The sequence below is a fragment of the Hydra vulgaris genome, chromosome 12 (assembly GCF_038396675.1).
Source record: "Hydra vulgaris chromosome 12, alternate assembly HydraT2T_AEP".
NCBI classification, from domain to species: domain Eukaryota; kingdom Metazoa; phylum Cnidaria; class Hydrozoa; order Anthoathecata; family Hydridae; genus Hydra; species Hydra vulgaris.
The window spans coordinates 16,122,501-16,141,950 of record NC_088931.1 but is presented as its reverse complement, the minus strand read 5'-3'; the positions used below and the strand labels follow the sequence as shown (position 1 = coordinate 16,141,950).

Genomic DNA, 19,450 nt, shown 5'->3' with positions numbered 1-19,450 from the left:
GAAGAGGAAACGGAACTGCTTCATAATATCGCTAATGATGTTTAGCAAGTGGGCTTTTTAATTTTAATTAGTATTTAAAACAGAAAAAGTAACTTTAATTAAAGGATAATGAGTTTGTAAGAATCACCACTGAAGCGTAAATATTTAGAGTTAGTAAACCAATATATATTGTAAGAACTTAAAAACTTTTCTTTATTTAATAACTTTCTATATATATATATATATATATATATATATATATATATATATATATATATATATATATATATATATATATATATATATATATATATATATATATATATATATATATATATATATATATATATTAGGGATATGACTTTTTAATTTTTTTTCAATTAAAATGTTTCCTGTATCATAAATCGATGAACTTTTACCTAAAATCATGAAAAAAGGCCCAAATAGCTTTCTGCAACAAAAAAAGGTCACCCCCAAAATAAAAATTTGATTTACCATTTTTATACATTCATTTTTGACCGATGTTTTAATCTTAAGCTTAATTCTCAGCTTAATTCTATTTATTTCATTATTTTGTTATGAATTTATAAATATAACGTCACACGTTACCATGGCAACGAAACGGCCGTGTGCCGGCAAATACTTGGAATTGTTATGTGATGACGTCATTGTGTTACCACGGTGATATAGACGACTGTAACAGACTGTAGAAGATTATAGAACTTAGTAGAACATTCTGGAAGCTCTAAATAATTATATAAGCGAGCTGCTGTCAGAGCTCAGTGTTGATAATGTGAATAGTTCTATGAAGTACTCTGCGTGTAACTGAGCTAATAAGGAACTACTGTAGCGAACTAAAGACGCTGTAAGTGTACGAAGTATAAGTAGTTGTAGCATTATCGTTAGGATACGGACTGTATTATCGAACTGTTATCAACATTGACTGGATTATCGAACTATAATTGGATTACTATACAGTTAAAGTATTTTATTAATTAAACGACTTTATTAAACGGATATTTACGCTCAGCTATCCGTAAAGTCATAACAATATTATATGATGTCTCACAAGAAAAGTCATACCACAGTAACAAAGAACAAGAAGACTTGGACTAAAAATTTGGTGAGATTTCAAGAGTCACACAGAAGAAGAGGAAGCGTGGCTGTAGAAGAACATTCACTCGATGAAAAATCCAGAATACCACTTCAATTGCAGATCGTAGGAAGATACCAGTTTCTCGGAGCATATGTTAAAGGAAGAAAAGAACGAATAGACCAAATTTCTAAGGAAATTACAAAATTGTGGGACAATAAACTGAATTTTCCACGTGTGTCTGATCAAGTGATAAGAGCAAAGCTTATGAAGGTGCTGAAGGTCTATGATGAATGTGTCAAGCGTGGAAAATATGATGTTCTCAATGCATTATTTGACATCACGAAAGTGAATGGCCAGTGGTTATCCTCGGAAGATAAACGTCTATACCACCTACAAAAAGAAAGTAAAGGACAGGTGGGGTACTCAACAGGACAAGTGGCAAGTAAAGAAACCATTCACCCTTCCAAGAGAAGGAAAGTCCAGTCTGGAACAGCAATACCTTCCACATCACAAGTCCTGTCTACCACAGACAGTGGTACTGAATCTGAAAACTGCAAAAGTAAGAGTGAAGATGATGAAGACGACGACGGTGATAAAGACGATGATGAGGACACTCAGAAAAAAACTAGAAAGCACTACAAAAGTAAATTTGCTGTAAGTATGGTTACATCAAGTGGAGTTTCCACAAAGAAAGCTGCTAAAATATGCAATGTATTATCACAACAAGGTATTGATATTCCAACTCCAAGTCAATCAGCAATTTACAAGTCCATATTCAAAGAGGCAGGTAAATTAAAAAAAGAAATGATACAACAACTTAAAATGGAACAGTGGTCCTTACACTTTGACGGCAAACGAATAGATGATAAGGAATATCAGGTAGTTGTACTTCAGAATGAAAGAACTGACGTGAAACTTGATGCACTGCGTTTAAAAGATGGCAAAGCTGAAAATTGCCAAACTTATTGATGAATACAATTTGTGGAATTCAATTAAGATGATCATTACTGATACAACAAACGTCAATACTGGGAAGAGAAATGGAGTTGTTGTGAAGTTGCAACGTATGTTTAAATTAAAGGGTGTCACAATACCACAATTTATCGGTTGTCAGCATCACGTACTAGACAGGATTCTCCGTCTGGTGATGGACGAAGAACTTGGGGGTGATACCAAATCTCCAAACATTGAATACCCATTTGTGTCTGAACTGTTGAATAAGTATGATGAACTGAAGGATAAGTTTGTGAATGGAACTGTAGAAATTCTTGATAAATCAGGGTGGAGAGACGATATGAAGTTTTGTACCATTTAACAAGAGTGTTTAGGTTCTATGAAGAACAAAGAAACTTCCCTCTGATTCACTTTCAGAACATTCCTAATATGAGCAATGCCAGATGGAACTCAAGAGCCATTCTCGCCATTCTGGCGTTCATTCTTATGCCTGAAGCGAGAAAGAATTTGGAGAAGGTTTGCAGGTTCATTTCATATGAGTGGGCAGAACATTGGTTTAGTAGTCAAAAGTACAATGACAATGACTTCAAGAATTTATCTGATGTATTGAAGCCTTACAAAAAGGCATTGCAGTCATTCAAAAATCACTGGAAGAAAGAGCCATCCGTTATCGACATACCACGAAGTAATCAGATAGCTGAACGTGCAATCAAGGTGATGCAAGACCTGTATGCTTCCTGCAGAAAGAAAGACAAACTGCAACCTCGATTCATTCTAAGTAATAAGCGCTAGACTCTTTATGAGACGTGAGCATCATGTGACCCATGTACTAAACACAGTAGGCCTATAGACACAGACAGTTATGTATATTGTTGTACTAGACGCTTTGATACTGTTAATTTTGTAATACTTGTATATCAAAATTATATTAGCCTTTAATATTCATTTACTGTACAAAAGTGTACCTATTGAAAATTCGATTTTTTGGTTTTGGGGTGACCTTTTTTCAAAATATGTCAAAATGAAACATCTATTCGTTCTTTTTACATAAAAGTTCATTGAATTACGATACAGGCCTAGTAGGTTGCAAAAAAGTCATATCCCTAATATATATATATATATATATATATATATATATATATATATATATATATATATATATATATATATATATATATATATATATATATATATATATATACATATATATATATATATATATATATATATATATATATATATATATACATATATATATATATATATATATATATATATATATATATATATATACATATATATATATATATATATATATACCAGATCTGTCACACGGCCTATACTTTTTCTTACATTGTTGTTATTTTTAAAGAAAAAATAAGTTTGCAAAATTTGCTTTTTAAATGGCAACTTTTGTCCTGTGATCACAGCCATAGTTTGACCAACACACCATACTTTAATTTGACTTCTAGTCTCCATTGTAAATCGACTTCGAAAATATCTATCAAATTATGTGTTTTTAAAATGTATTTTCATTCAAGACAATGAACTCATTTGGAATTACAAGATGATGCACTAATTTAGTAGTACAATAGTAATGCAATAACTTAAGTGGATGATGAAGTATTACAGTGGGTTTTGTGAATTCCGGCCAACTTATTTTTAATTTAATGATTTGCTAAAAAAATAACTGTAAATAAATAAGTGTATTATGCTTAATGACTCATAAGATTAGGAAATAATAAAATATTGATAATATTCTCAACATAATTAGTAGAATAGATGTGATAAGTGATGAGAAATATGAAAATTTGTGTTCAAGCAATCTTCCAAAATTAAAAAACTGGCTGAGCAACGCCTAAACATTAACACATTGCATCAAAAACTTTCCAATATCATTTTTTCATTAAATAGAACCAAATAAAAGGTTGAGAGCATAAGAAAGAAAAAAAAAATTTCAATGCCTTTATTTGTCACCCTAATGTATAGCTAATTTTGTTGTAAATAAATGCTAAAAGAATTAATTGAGGTGACATCACTATTTTGACTAATAAAATATCCTAAATAATATGCCATTATTGTTTAACCCACATTCACTTATGGTGTTCTAAAAAACTGATACTTTAATCAGCTATGTAAAAGATTATCTATGTACAAAATTTTAGGTTAGTACCTAATCTATGTACAAAATTTCAGGTTACTACAACATATATGTACCAAACTTTAGGTGAGTACCTCATCTATGGACCAAATATCAGGCTAGTACCTCATTTCACTAGTTAAATATTGCTATTTAATTCTTGATTTAAAAAATTTTTCATTTAAAACTTTTTTGTTTTAGGTTGGTGAGGAATATACTCCTAAATAACAGTAAAACCACTAATATATGTTTTAATCTAGTAAAATATGACTTTTATTTATATACTAGTTCCATTCATTACAACAAAGATAAAAAATTTTTTATTGCCGTGTTAGAGTCACACCACACATCCATCTAGTCATCTTCTCTTTCAACAAATACTACACCATATAAATACAAGAGTTTATATAAATATGTAAGGATATTGTTTGCCAGCATCTAAATAAATAGCAAACATAAATGTTTATATCCATAATATGTATGCATAAAGCGCATCTTGGCTTAGGCTTTTATTTTTTCTGGAATAAAAGTTTAGAAGCTTTTATTCTTTCTCTTCAATTTTAAGTCAAGCCTCATTCTACTCCACATTTTTCACCATCTTGAGCCACAGTTTGTAGATTTGGGGATTAGTCCTAATATCAATGAAATACCCTATGAAAAGCCTTTTTAGGTGGTAATTGTGTATACTAATACACAATTACCACCTAAAAAGGTGGTAATTGTGACAAAAACATCCTTGAATAGAGTAAGTGTTTAAATGAAGCCATGAGCTTGAGCAAAATTTTCCTTTTCTGAAAGCAGTTGGAGTTTGCTAAAGCAACAAATCCTGATAGCAAGTGCTATCAGGATTTGTTGCTTTACACTTGTTGCTTTGGTTGAGAGTTGAGACATCAGTTTGATAGTTTTCTGAACTGGGCTGTTTGGCGGCATTTCACCCTCCTCCAAAATAATATAAGTGAAGTTTACTTTCAGAAAGGAGCCTCCTCCATCAATTCCCAACTTCAGAATAGCAGATTCTGTTAATTTTGGAGCTGGTTTAAAGGCATCACTGAGACTGCTGAGACTTTGGCAATGAACCACTTGGCATGATTCCTTATTTTCTGCCAGAGTTATGCTGCTGACAATAAACTGATCATGAAGCTTTTGGCCAGCTTGAGTAAACTTTAGAGGGAAACTTGGCTCAACCAATCTTACAGGACTAACTTGATTCAGGGCTGAGCCAAGTTTTCGCATTCCATTGTTGGAGAGTCCAGTATTCTGCTGTATTTGAACCATATTTTCTGTTGTAAGAGGTTCTTTAAAGAGTTGCTGAGCTGATGATGGACCTAAACAAAAAAAATAGAAAGTTCAAAATCAATCAAGTGATCAAACTGGATAAAGATTTTAGAATTTAATTTAGAACAAAATATAATAAGAATACTTTTTAAGTAAATTAAATTAGAATCAATTAAGAATATTGAAGGAGCATTTTTTATTTACTTTAATTTTGCCTCTCCCTTTTAAGCCCTGTTAAAATATTTGATTGAAGTTCAAATGTTTTTTAAAATTAAATTAACAATATCAAATCAGCACAGCATACCTCTTCTCATAAACAACATCTTTCCATTTGGTTGACTAAGCCTGATGGTTCTATTTGAAGAGGCGCTTTTAGAAGCCAAACTACTGATGTAACTTGCTCTGCTCCTACGGGATCTGCAGTTGCAATTTTCCTCAGATTTTCATGGCGAATTCCTAAAGTGCAGTTGTGAGGAAGCCAACATCCAATAATTGACAAGCACTTTGTGCAACATTTTTCAGCACTTTGAGAAGCCTGCTGTGGGAGTTTAGGCTCTGAGTCTTGGAATTTGCTGAATGGATGCTTTTCTTTTCCCTTGAGCTTGGCAATTTGGCAGAGTAGACACTCACAAACATTAGAAAAACGAATTGCAGGTTTGATTATAATTGTCTCAAAGTGGTAAAGTTTTGGCACAATGGTTGTTTTCCCATCACAAAGCTTTCCAATCTGAGATCGGCATGAGATACAAGTTGTTAAAGGCACTCCTCATCATTGAATTGAGATCTTTCTGGATTTGTTAAAGGATTTTTGATTTGTAGTTTTCAGTCAGCTCTTGGTCACCTTTTTTCATGCAAATGACATAAACAGATTTTCTGAATTCTTCGTGGGTCTTTGCAAACGTTAGCATCTTCAAACTTAACAAATATATTCACAAAAACCTTGTTTACAATTTTTTTTGTTTTGTACAACTGCCTCTTCCGGAAAAAACTCTGGATACAGACACAAGGTTCGAGCTTTCAAAAATGCTCTTAAATCAATGTAATAAATCAAATTTTGAAAAAAGTTATAAAAATAAGAAAACTTAAATATTTGATAGGCAACCTTTCTTATCTTATTAATTTTTTTCACAGAGCATGTTTACCGTATGAAACTAGCACTGACAAAGTCCGAATTTAGATCATTTAGTTTATAAATACTTAAAGATTATTATTCCAGGAATTCAATGCAAAAAGGTCCTGTCTGATGTTAAGCTCTGTTATTCTCAGTTTACTAAATCTTTTGTCTTATCTCAGATGTTAGGTTCTAGAGACTTTTGATAAGTCTTAAACAGTGTCATTAACTAAAGTAAGTCTAACATATAATCTCTAATTCATGTGTCTGATCTTTTTACTTCTCCCCAGAAAAAGGCAGAGTTATTTGCAAAGAAATCTTATTTGACACTTGACTCTTATTTGACTTTTGAATCTAATGGTCATACTCTTCAGTTCTGCCAGTTAAACAGATTAACCTATTGTTAAACATCCAAATCACTCTGGCTTCCAATGCTAAAGTTAATTCTCAATTAAACACTCCTAAAGTTTGTGCTTCAGACAAGATTTCCATTATAGTCTAGAAAAAGTGTTCTCCAGAAATTTCTTCATTTTTTTGAATCTTCAATTTTTGCTAAACTTTTAAAAAGTCCTAAATAAGTAGTTCCAATTTTTCAAAACTCAAGAAAACACTTTGACCTCTCCAACTATCCTACAATTAGTCTTCATTCTGTTATTAGTTCCTTTATATAAAGTTTTTGAGATTATTAAAATATTTCTTTTTAATTGCAGTATTAAAGTTATTCTTGAATGCCTACACTCTTCTTTATTTCAGGTAACTTTAAGGGTACCACAAGGTTCTGTTCTTTGCTCCTGTATTGTTTCTTATCTACAATAACAACCTTCATGAAAATTTTACATCTAAAGTGGCTCTATTTTCTGACGACTCAACTTTATACTCTTGTCTTGACAAGAGTATAAAGTTGTAAATGGGTTAGAGTTATAAGTAAACCTTATAACTCTCACCCATTTTCATGTTTGACCTTTTTTATACAACCTACAACTTTTTAAGTATTCAGTTAACCATTTCCTATCATTTTACTCTATCTTCTATTTTTAAGTAACTCATAACTTAATAGTGGTTGTTTGCAATCTTTGTTGAAGTATATTAGAATGTAAAATATATAAACAACCTTTGGAATTAAGAAAAATGAGGTCGGCAATAATTTGCCAACCTCAATCTTTTTGAGATCGGCATCAGGTTGGCAAAAATTATTTGATGCAAAGGTCTAACCATAGAACATAGAAATGAGGTCAGCAATTTTTTGCCGATCTCAAATACTTTTAGGGCCGCAGTTAGGTTGGCATTGCCGAATGCCGACCCTAATTCTGAGGGTTGTATAAATATATGCCAGTATTTAATAAACAGTAAATATAAGTATAAGTTATAATACAAAAAGTATTAAAATTTATTTTTCTAGCCCTGGCTATCAACTCTTGCTAGGGCCGGGTTTGCAAAGAGACTTATTTTTAGCCGGGGCCAGGGCCCCAGTCACTTCTTATTAATGATCTTTGTGATGATATTTAAAGTGGCTCTATTTGCTGATGACACAACTATATACTCCATTGTTGAAAAAAAGTCATCACTTTTTGATTGCTTCAAACTGGCTTTACCTGTTAAGTTTGAATCTCTGTCTCATTGTCATAAGGTTAAATCTCTTTGTCTTTTCTACAAATACAATCATTATTGCTGTTTAAGTGAGCTATAACCAGGGGTTAAAAGGAAAACTTGTTATCTTTTTTGCTTTGCTTATAACCAATTTTAAAGTTGAATAATTTATGGATGATCCAAAAAAATTTTTATTAAAATAAAACAATGAGAAAGTTTGATTATAAAAGAATACTTTCCAGCAATAATATCTTTAAGTATTTTAACTACATTAGCATTATCATATCATAAATATATCAGAGAAACAATTGTCAACAACAGTTACTTTTTTAATATTTATTCAAGCATCGTAACATTTTCTGGAAAAATATGCGAAAAAGAATATTGCATTTGAAAAAATTTTTTTTTTTCTATTTTAGTATATATTTAGATCGTTTTTAAATTCAACAATAGACTATTTTACAAATATTATTGTTTTATAAATATTATTGTTTGCCTCTTTTCCTATTTTCATATATAAGAAGTTTATTTGCTACTCTTTTTGCTCAGGAAATTTTTTATTAACTTAAAAAGTTTAAAAATTGCAAGACGGTCACAAAAATGTAATAATGAATAAACATTTTTTTTTAATTATAATTGTATAATTATATAATACTTATAAAAATGAATTTTAAATGCCCTAGATGGTTTTTACTATTTTTGTTTATGTAAGTAAAAGTTAATTCGCTTGGTAAACTGACTTACACAGATGTGGAGGCTGGCACAAGTGTGCACCTGCACTCCTTAAAATGCACCTGCCTGCACACTTGTTAATCATCATGGCCTCAACAATCACTTAATTCAGCAGTCTTGGCCTTATCTAATAAAAATTGTAACAATGTGGGCAGCAACCATTTCCCTAAATGTTGGACAATTAAACAGTATTATGAATTCAAGTCTAAAAACAGTTTTTTATTATGCATTGATAAAAAGATTAAATGCTCTGTTTGCAATACAAAAAAAACAGAAAATTATTTTAAAAAATGGACTGGGTGCTCCATAAGGCCTTATGGCAAAACTTGTGATTCACAGTTAACGTTATTAGGAAAGAAAATATATAAACACTAAATTTCTGAAACCCATAGGCAGGTTTGCAAATTTCTCAAACTCAGAAACAGTGACACTGATTATCCTGAGCTTATTGATCTAGAAGTTAAATGCTGGCAGAGTATTACACTTTAACATTGTTTGTGGAAACATTGATTTTATAAGTATGCAAATGAAGAAAAAGATTATGCTATATTCAGAATAACTTCATCCGCTCAGTATTCTAACTAATGAAAGCACACATTTATTTGGGAAAACTTGCTTGAATATATACCTTTGTTATGCATGTGATGATTTTCCTCCTGACATATTTGTAGAGTTACTGGAGTTGAATGCAGTTACTAGAGTTTCTGCAGACATTGCAGTCAGATCCTAAATTATTCTAATCAGCATGGATTTAAGCGATGGCTGTAAGCGATGCAATTAAACCATCCATTCCGGTTTACCATTTTAAGTGCTTTATTAATACTCTTTATGCTTGATACAGCATGGTACAGTCTTCAAAAAATAAGAGAGCTTTCTGCAGCAGTAGTTGAGGTGGAAACTTGTCTTCTTATTAGGCAAGTTCTCAGTACACAGTGGGTTGACTCATCATATCGAACTGTAAAGGCCGCTTTGCACAACTTTAAAGCTTTACATTTGTATTTCTTAAATGCTTCAATTTATCCAACAAGGAACTCAAAGAAGAGGCCAAATTAAAAACCCTTACACAGAAACTTGCAAGCGTGTAATGATGGAGCATCTAGTGTGCAAAGTTGCTAGTTCTGCTCACCCTTTATCCCCTGGATGTGCCTATAGGTAAAAGGCCTATGTAAATTTGTAGACCACTTTTACATTAGTTTCTTAAAACTAATTTACAGGCATTTACATAAAAATTGAAAGAGTTGTAATAATTCAAATAAAGAAAAACAGAAATTCAACTACAGTTTCTTTCAACAAATTCATATATCTAAATTTTTTATCTCATAACTTTTTATGGAATTTTATGGCTTTTATAACTTTTTTACCATTAAAATACTGTATTGAAGTCCATTTTAATGATATATAACAATTTAATATTTAATTGAAAAGCTATTTTAGGTCACCATATATGTATGGTTAAGTCACCAGATAATCATTTGACCTATTACTGGTGCTTAAAGTTGAGGATAGGTAATATATCTACGCATTAAAAAGTTAAATTGCGGTAAAACTATATAGTATTCTTTATTATCTTTCTACAAGAAAAACATAAATATTTTATATTTTTTTAAAAATACGCAAAAATACTTTACATGTCATAAAATTTTTATCTATTATATTAAAAACATACCTTCTAGCTGATTTGGACGATAATAAATCATCATTGAACTGGAACCAACCCATTTTGAATCTAACAAACCTCTATCTTCATGTTCATAAACCATCACTTAGCAAAAATTTAAAACAGTATGGAATCTAACTGACTTTTTTACAACAAGAGGTTAAAAAATATCCTTATCATAAACTAAAATAAAGCATAGAATAAAAAATGAATATATATATATATATATATATATATATATATATATATATATATATATATATATATATATATATATATATAATATATATATATACATATATATATATATATATATATATATATATATATATATATATATATATATATATATATATATATATATATATATATATATATATACATTGTTTTGTTGAGCACTCTCCTTATGGGATGTATCATTGTTGTTTGCGTAATGCTGCCCAACTACTTTGTCATTTAAACACTATGGCATGACACAACAAATCTTTTAAATTGCTTCAAACCAATATTTAGTTTTTTATAGCTAAGAATTGTGTGTGAAGGAGGGAGGGGGAAGGGGGGAGGAGAAAGAGAGAGAGAAAGAGAGAGAAGAGAGACAAAGAGACAGAGAGGTAGAGAAAAGAAAAAGAGAGAGAGAAAGTGACAGAGAGAGAAAGAGACAGGGAGAGAGAAAGAGACAGAGAGAGAGAAAGAGACACAAAGTGAGAAAGAGACACAGAGAGAGAGAGACAGAGAGAGAGAAAGAGACAGAGACAGAGAAAGAGACAGAGAAGGAGATAGAGAAAGAGACAGAGACAGAGAAAGAGACAGAGAGAGAGAAAGAGACACAGAGAGAGAAAGAGACAGAAAGAGACAGAGACAGAGAAAGAGAAAGAGACAGAGAAAGAGATAGAGAGAGAGAAAGAGACAGAGGCAGAGAAAGAGACAGAGAGAGAGAGAGAAGAGAGAGAGGTGAACAACTTTTAAAATGACGACTAACTATTTGTTACGAACTAATGATTTAAATACAAAGTATATTAAATCTAAATGATATGCATTAAAATTTATTAAAACTATATATAGCATAGTGTTTAATACATTACTCAGTACTACTACGATTATACAAATCTTTTGTAACACAGGTTTACTTTTGTATCAAGTTAATATTTTTATTTAATTTGAACATGCTTTTCCGGTACTTTTTAATGTCTGAAATATCGGATACCCGGAAAACTGTTATTATACCGGCATCATGCAGTCATCAGGTCAGTTAATCTCTCCGAGTGCGTGAATTTAGTCCCGGGGTTTCAGCCAAAAAATGTTCAAGTTACGAATTCAAAAATTAGACAGGTTAGATTAGATTTAATGGAACAGTAATACATGTTCTTAATTAGATTAAATTTATAAGTTAATTAACAGTAATACACGTTCTTAAGGATACAAAAGTTCAAAGAATATTAGGACTCTGACAACGTGTCCGACAGTATTATACTAAATATACTCAGTAGCGGATTCAGCTTAGAGCGTGGGGAGGGAGAGGGAGCGAGCCCCCTTCCTCCCCCTCCTCATCCTCGCCTTTCTCCGTACTCCCTTAGCCGTTCAATCAAAAATATGTTACTCATTAAAAAATTCTGCGTTTATTTAAACGAAAAGGTCAGGCTAGGTTACAGAGCCGGAACCAGCTTTTTTTGGTCTTTGAGATAGCTAACTTCCAGACATGGAGCAAACACCAAACATTTATATGTTTATACTTATGTCAAATAAGGATGCTTTGCAAAAATTTGCGATGATTGGAGGCTGGGAACAAAAAAGCCCCAAAGTTTGTGCTCCCTGCTCCAAACGTGAAAGCAACAAGTTGATGAAATATTTTTTGTACCGTTCTCAACTAGACTTAAATTCATCCATAAATTTTAAGTTTCATAGTATTATCTTTCAGCGTTCAAAAATATTGACTATATAAAATTTATAAACCCCTCAAATTGAGGGGGGTTTAAACTTTATATGGTCATAATTTTTGAAGGCTAAAATATTTTACTATGAAATTTAAAATTTATCGATGAATATAAGTCTAGTTGAGAACAGTACAAAAAATATTTCATCAACTTGTTGCTCTCACGTTTGGGGCAGGGGGCACAAAATTTGGGGCTTTTTTGTTTCCAACCTCGAGTCACCGCAATTTTTTGCAAAGCATCCCTATTTGACATAAGTATAAACGTATAAATGTTTGGAGTGTGCTCCATGTCTGGAAGTTAGCTATCTCAAAGACCAAATAAAGCTGGTTTCGGCTCTGGGTTACAACAAACCATTTTTTGCATACCTGCAACAAAACGGAGACATTTTGTTCGAAGAAAACATCTATTATAATCATAATGCACACAATCAATGGATTTTTAACATAGTTCGGTGTATCAAAACTACTGTGGCTGTACAGTGACAGATGTTCATATTACTACACTCTAAAAAACATTGTGTTAAAACAACACAAGCTTGTGTGTTTCGCAACACAAAACTTTTGTCATATATGAATAATACAAAATGATGTTAATTCAACATAATGCCTTGTGTTAAACAAACAACACAAGGCATTGTGTAGGAATTTAAGCATAATCTGACGATTAATCGTAAAGTTAATTTTTTTGTATTTATACTCATTTTTCTAATAAAACACGTTTGAAAACATATTTTTCTCGGCGCAACGTTGAACTAAATGACTAAAAGAAGTCGCGATGATTTTTAATTCAAGTTGTAAATTATAATGGAGGTATGCTTTTATTTTATTGAAAGGTTTTTTAAGAAGTAAAATACAAAAAGTATGTTTAATAATTTTAACATCAGAACCGAATTTACATGATATATTTGTATATATTTTATCGATATATTTAAATAATATATTATGTTTGTAGTTTGAATATGAAATATTAAAATATACTTTTAAAATTCACTGAAAATATCGTTCACCTTTTTAATTTATATAGTTTCACATAAAATATTTGCATTGGCGTTATCATTCATAAATTTTTTCAAAGAAGAAGAAGAAGCTAAATTACTAAAATGTCCTAAACTACTGTCTAAAATTTGTCAGCATTATTTTAAGGCTTTAGCGTTTCTTAACGAAAATGTTTTGAGCTGAATATAGTACATATGACAAATCTCTTCGAATAATTTACGTGCTTTAGTGGTGGCAACAGAACATAGCAGTTTATAAACTAATTCTTGGAATAAATTATATAAAACTTGTAGTTGCTTTGGATATTCATGATTGAATACAAAAAAAGACTTTAGATGAGTTTCTTTATTGCCTTAAGAGACAGTCAAAGGCAATAGAAACTTTTGGAGGTTTAACTATAATTGCTTTTCTATCACACACAACGAAAAAAAGACAATCCATATGACAAAATGAAAAGCTGCTGTTTTGGATTTGAGCGATCAAAAAACATTTCAAGAGTCTTGCCATCCTAAAAAAAAAGTTTGAAAAAATTTTTAAGTTTGAAGTAAATCAAATTAAACACAAATAAAATAACGAGAGAAGAGAAAAGATTTGTTAGTATAATTGAATTTTATACTTCTTAAAAATTATTATTATACTATTGGTATATTATTTATAAAAGAAACTAATGAGATTTGGAGATGAATCATACTTTTAGTTCTTCAATTAGGAAAACCATTGCTGCACTTGCTGAAACACGATATTTTCCCATAGTTGGCAAGAGATAAACAAGAGCCTTTAAAGATTTTAGTACCAATCTAAACAAAATTAAAATTATATTATAATTTACATTGATAAAGACATGATTTAATAAATATAACTTTTTCGTTTGAGATTTTCTGAAGATTATTTACCCGAATTGCTATTCCCTTCAATATCTGTTTCGCCAATAATGTCTATGCATTTGCCAGTCAGCTTGCAGTATGAAATTATTTATTTTGAAATTGGTGTTTCTAAAAATAAGTTTTCTAAAAAACCCCTCCAGAAAATTTGTCTAGCAACCAATGAAGTTTTTTTTTTTTAAACCAACAATGGTTTAGTTGGCCAAACCCATGAATTCCCAAACAAATGTTTTTCAACTGTGAATACTAAAACTTGATTTGACATTCTGATGCATTGTAATTAACGACACACCAATCACCCACGGAAAGTGTCAAAATTGAACTGTGACCATTTTTATCTATTTGACGTAAGTAATCTGAAAATAAAATGGTGCACTTTATTTCGTCCAAAACTGTTTCTTGCAGCATGATTTTGCCGCGTTGATTTGCTGTGACACAATGAATTGTTTTTATGCCTTTAACATTTTTTACGTTACTTCATGGGTTGAATTCGCTGGTTAGCTTATCAATCTCTTCTTGCTGAACATGAAAATTTATTGTTTTAGGCATTAACATAGTTGTCAATTCAGCAAAATCTTTAGATGATTGAACAATGGTGTTAGCTCCCTTTGACATAATTTTTTGACGTACAAGATATTTTGCTTTCCCACCAATTGCGTCAATTACCCCCTTTCCATGGGAAGTGGCAAAATACTTCCACAGAAAATTTTTGTGATATCGACAGACCTGAAGTTGCAACAAATCCAACATGTATTTATTTTTAAATTCAGACGATGGTCCATCCGACCAAATGATTTCTTCATCATAATAATTTGAATCAGGCAATTTCATAATATAATCATATACTTTGAAAAGAAATGCAAAAATAGTATCCTTGTTTTTCTTCAGAGTATCGGAGCAAATAATAAAACCTTGTTGTGTACCCCTTGCAAACGTAGCTGCTGTAAAAAGAGTAACGCTAGATCTGCTCCACATAGCTGACTGGATTTCAGATTGATATTCGCATGAATATGACATTGCAAAATCTATTCGCAGGATTCTGGAGGTACATTTTGTTTTGTCTTCAGAAAATTCTTTAGCTTGGATTCTTTTCAACCGCACATGCTTTAGAACCTTTTCAAAACCCTCCTGAATGACACCAAAAGTTTTCCAACAGTACCCTGCTGCTGAATCTTGCGCAGTCGCATCTTGGATTTAGAAAAGTCGTCACGTTTGACGTACTCATTAATCCATTCATACCAAATTGCTATGTCTTCCACGTTCTTGTTAGATTTAATATTAAAGCCGTTTTTACTTAATTTACACTCGTTTTTCCAACAGGATTTGGACATATCTAATGCACTAGAAGAACTCAAAATATCATTCAACCAATTATTTTTATACACAATGCCCAATTCGCTCAAACGTAGTACTAAATTTTCATGCATCACGCATTTACACTGATCAGCTGGTGTATTTTTTAAAAGCAGTACATTTGGTGGACGGAGAGCACAAAATTTGGAAAAACAAACTTTAATTGTTTCATTATTCTCAAGAAATAACGTATATGCCTCACGGAGGAACATAGTTAAGTAATACTTCCTCAGAGTTTCCTTTCTTCTATTTTTCTAAACAGCCATTGTATCTGACATGCCTGCCATAATGTAAACAATGTCTGGTTAAAAGTAAAAGTCTTTTACTAGTTTTTCAACATCATCTTCCAAACCTTCCACATTGCATTTTTTAAACAAGCATGCTACATCAATTTTAAGGCCAACATTTTCAGCAACCTTGTTAGGTACTGCAAATCTATTATTGGGACACAGCGGTAAAGCTTTGAAACAACGTTTTACAGCTTTCCCAAGCGTTTGCGGACAGCAAAATGAAGATGACGTAATTGTCGTGTTTGACTCACCCAAAAGTTCTCTAGTTGACGTTACCGTAGATTTCATAGTTTCCTTTTTCTTAGCTTTACATTTCGCCACCTTTGCAGCTACTTTATGAATGCATGAACTTGAATCTACGCAACTGTGAATCTACGTCAGTCAAAATATTTGCAAATGCAACTTGAAAGTAAATAAATGCACGTGTAATTAAGGAATGTCTTTATGAATACATTGCCTACATGCTCATTTAATTCAAATGCTGAGAAAACTTGCAAATCATGTGAAGTTGCATTTAAATGCGCCAATTTGAGGAATCCTATAAAAAGACTCATAGTATTTGTACATACTATTTATACATATTTATTTATAGATATCCATATTCATAGACACGTGGTAGTAATTATCGTTACGTGGGTTACCCATTTATACTATCATAAATTTAAAAGGCAATTAAAATCAAAGTCACATGATATCAAGTATAAATAAAGCATCTAGTTACACTTGTTTATAATATCAAGTCATGATATTAAAAACAATGTGCTTGTTGAGCAGCATTAAAAAATTTTCATTACGTGTGTTACCACTTATTGACTTACTAGGAATCACGTTAATATTTTTAAAGTTGAAACTGCAGACCGCCGTCTTATTTTACTTAAATGCTATCACATGTGTGTTGGTAAATATTTCTTGAGAAAATAATCACTCAACATATTTATCACTTTTATTAACAAGTCGAAAAGATTAGTGTTCATTTAAGTAAAACTTATATTTTCCCACACTTGCAGGTCTTCTGTATTAAAAAAAAACGATCAGGGAAATCATAATGCGTTAGCACCTACATTTTATGACAATTGAGAATGTTTTGTACAAAAAATAAAATACTATATTTCATTTTCAGTGCATTATAAAAAATGTGAATTTGGTTCACCTTTCATGGAATCAGTCATATTTCCAATAGTAAATGAATTAAATGAAAATACTGGTTATCAGTTTCTACAAAATTGCCAAGCAACAAAAAAAAAAAAAAAGTCTTCCTAAACACCAACTTTGAGTTGCATTCATACCTATTTTTTTGTCTTTAGAAACAAGTTTTTCACGTGTTATTAGCAATGGCCTGTTTTTTTTTATTAATGCCAAAATTAAAAGTTAGCAGACGGCCATTGAATTGCTCAATGGTCAACAGGCAATCAATCAGTAATAAGTGATAAAGAACTACTTTTAATTCATACTGTAAACAACCCTCAAATATGTCATGCATTGAATCTGGGCAAATGTTATCAGGAACAGAAAAATACTTAAGCTCTGACAAGGGATTTTGTATATATACACTAGACAATTTAAAATATTCAGTATCACAAAAAGTACTTGACAATCAGCAATGTGATGCTCTTTAGTCCTTAAGTCTAGACCTTCTTCATTAAAAGTGTGTTTCATTTGTTCTTTTGCTGTATAGCAGTAATGACAGCTCTTATTAGCATTAAAGTTTGAACTAAATCCAAAAATCTGGTGCAATCCAAGATTATCCCCAGACCACATAACTACTGCACCAAATATGCATATGTAACTTCCATTTATATACAATTGAACTCCTTTTTCTAAAGCTAACAAGTCCTTTACTAGTGGTTTTAAAAGCTTTTCATATCCATACTTTGCAACATCAGCTGAAAAAAAAACTTACAGGATATGTTGGCCAATTTAGAGCATCTCTTTGTGTTAATATTTTTTATAAACAAATAAACAGCACAAACTTTGTGAACTTTAGTTTCTGAACCTCAAGAGTTTACTGTTTCAAAATCGTCAAAGTATATTTGAAGCTGAAGAGCATTTGGATGTTTTTGATATAAAGGGTAATTACTATAGTGTTCTGCATCACTATAATAAGTTAATTTATTTAATTTTGTACTAATATTCCTATCTATTTTATCAACAGTGTACTTTAAAAGCACCATAGAAATGGTTTTTAGTAAAGGAATATATTGCATAGTTTCATTTACACAACTTATCATATTATTTTTATAAACTTTATGACGCATCTCAGATCTGAACCCAACAGTTATTTCAATAGGTGCAACCATCCCTTTTTGTTGTAAGTATTTTCTTTGCAAGTAACTAGATGTAATTAAACTGCATTTTACACACTCATTCAATATTATTTAGCACATCATTTATTCTGCCAGCATCAGTTTAATTATTGAGCATTGTTTTTTGTACACTTTCAATTACTGTCGGTAAAATATTGTGAACACTTTTTCCTACATACTGAATTACAACTTCAATTGTGTTATGACATCTAAGAGACATTAAAACATCTAAAATAATTTCTTTTATATTTTCCCTATATAATTGAATAAATACTACTAGTGTTATCTTTATCAACATGTGCTGCTGTATAAATACCTTGCTGATCTATTAGCTCGCATTCCTTTCCACAGGGGAAATATTTATACTTTCATATTTCGTATAAGGATCACTCGGATGCTTTCTATATAAATGAATTTTAAGGGCATGGACACTGTCATATGTTCTGCAACAGCCACCTTGTCTGCAAGGAATTTTACAATTTTGTGTTGAAGAAATATCATGGCCATAATGAAAATGTTTTAAAAGATCACTTACAGTCTTTAATGATTCTAAGATAGATTCACAAAATACACAAAAGTAACCCATTGTTCATTCTAATGTTGATGAAAATGTTAAAAGTAAAAATACAAACGAAAAATTAAAAAATATACCCAATTTTAAAGTTATTCAAAATTTTACTACTTCACAAAACTCCAATTTTTCGTGTCAGATAAAAAGACCTAACAAAAATCTCGACCTACTAAGTTGCTCTACAAAAAGAACATCTACTAAAAAGTGGAACTAATTTTCAGATAACATACTGAGGCCTAAATTGTTTTTAACCGATTTATGACTTTTTCGTTTACGACCGATTTATTTTTCGACCTATTTTATAGATTTCAACCGATTTGAGATAAATTGAAGACCTGAGATCAAGAACGTCCCAACTCAAAAAATAAACATTTTTTCAGGAGAATAAAAAAAACAAATATATAATTTATTTTTTTAAGTTATTCAAAAAAATATACAAATGGAAATTACTAATTTAAATTAAGTGAGTCTAGAGAGATAAACGATAAGTATTTTTAGAGGATAAACCATTGAAGCTTGTTCAATGAAGACTAATAAACAATGCAGTACTTAGGACGTTCTTGATCTCATATGTCAAGGGGGAACGAAAAATAAG

The 19,450-nt window shown here is 31.0% G+C and overlaps 2 protein-coding genes across 4 annotated transcripts in view; one reads left to right on the top strand and one right to left on the bottom strand.

Moving 5' to 3' along the window:
- The window catches only part of LOC101235932 (nuclear pore complex protein Nup85), a 57,264-nt gene extending 45,533 nt beyond the window's left edge, over positions 1–11,731 (bottom strand). Inside the window, exons 1-2 of one of the 3 annotated variants that reach the window (XM_065812341.1) lie at positions 11,617–11,731; positions 10,541–10,651 (exon numbers count right to left, since the gene is read on the bottom strand). In XM_065812341.1, coding sequence (XP_065668413.1) covers positions 10,541–10,634 — 94 coding nt within the window. In that variant the 5' untranslated portion in view covers positions 10,635–10,651; positions 11,617–11,731. Of the gene's footprint in view, positions 1–10,540; positions 10,718–11,616 lie in introns of those variants that run through there. The other 2 variants (XM_065812343.1, XM_065812342.1) reach the window with 2 other exon arrangements.
- Positions 11,732–13,183: 1,452 nt separating this feature from the next.
- Positions 13,184–19,450, top strand: part of LOC100208584 (uncharacterized) — a 48,767-nt gene continuing 42,500 nt past the window's right edge. The window contains exon 1 of the mRNA XM_065812337.1: positions 13,184–13,271. The gene's annotated coding sequence lies outside the window, so the exon portion shown is untranslated. The remainder of the gene's footprint in view (positions 13,272–19,450) is intronic.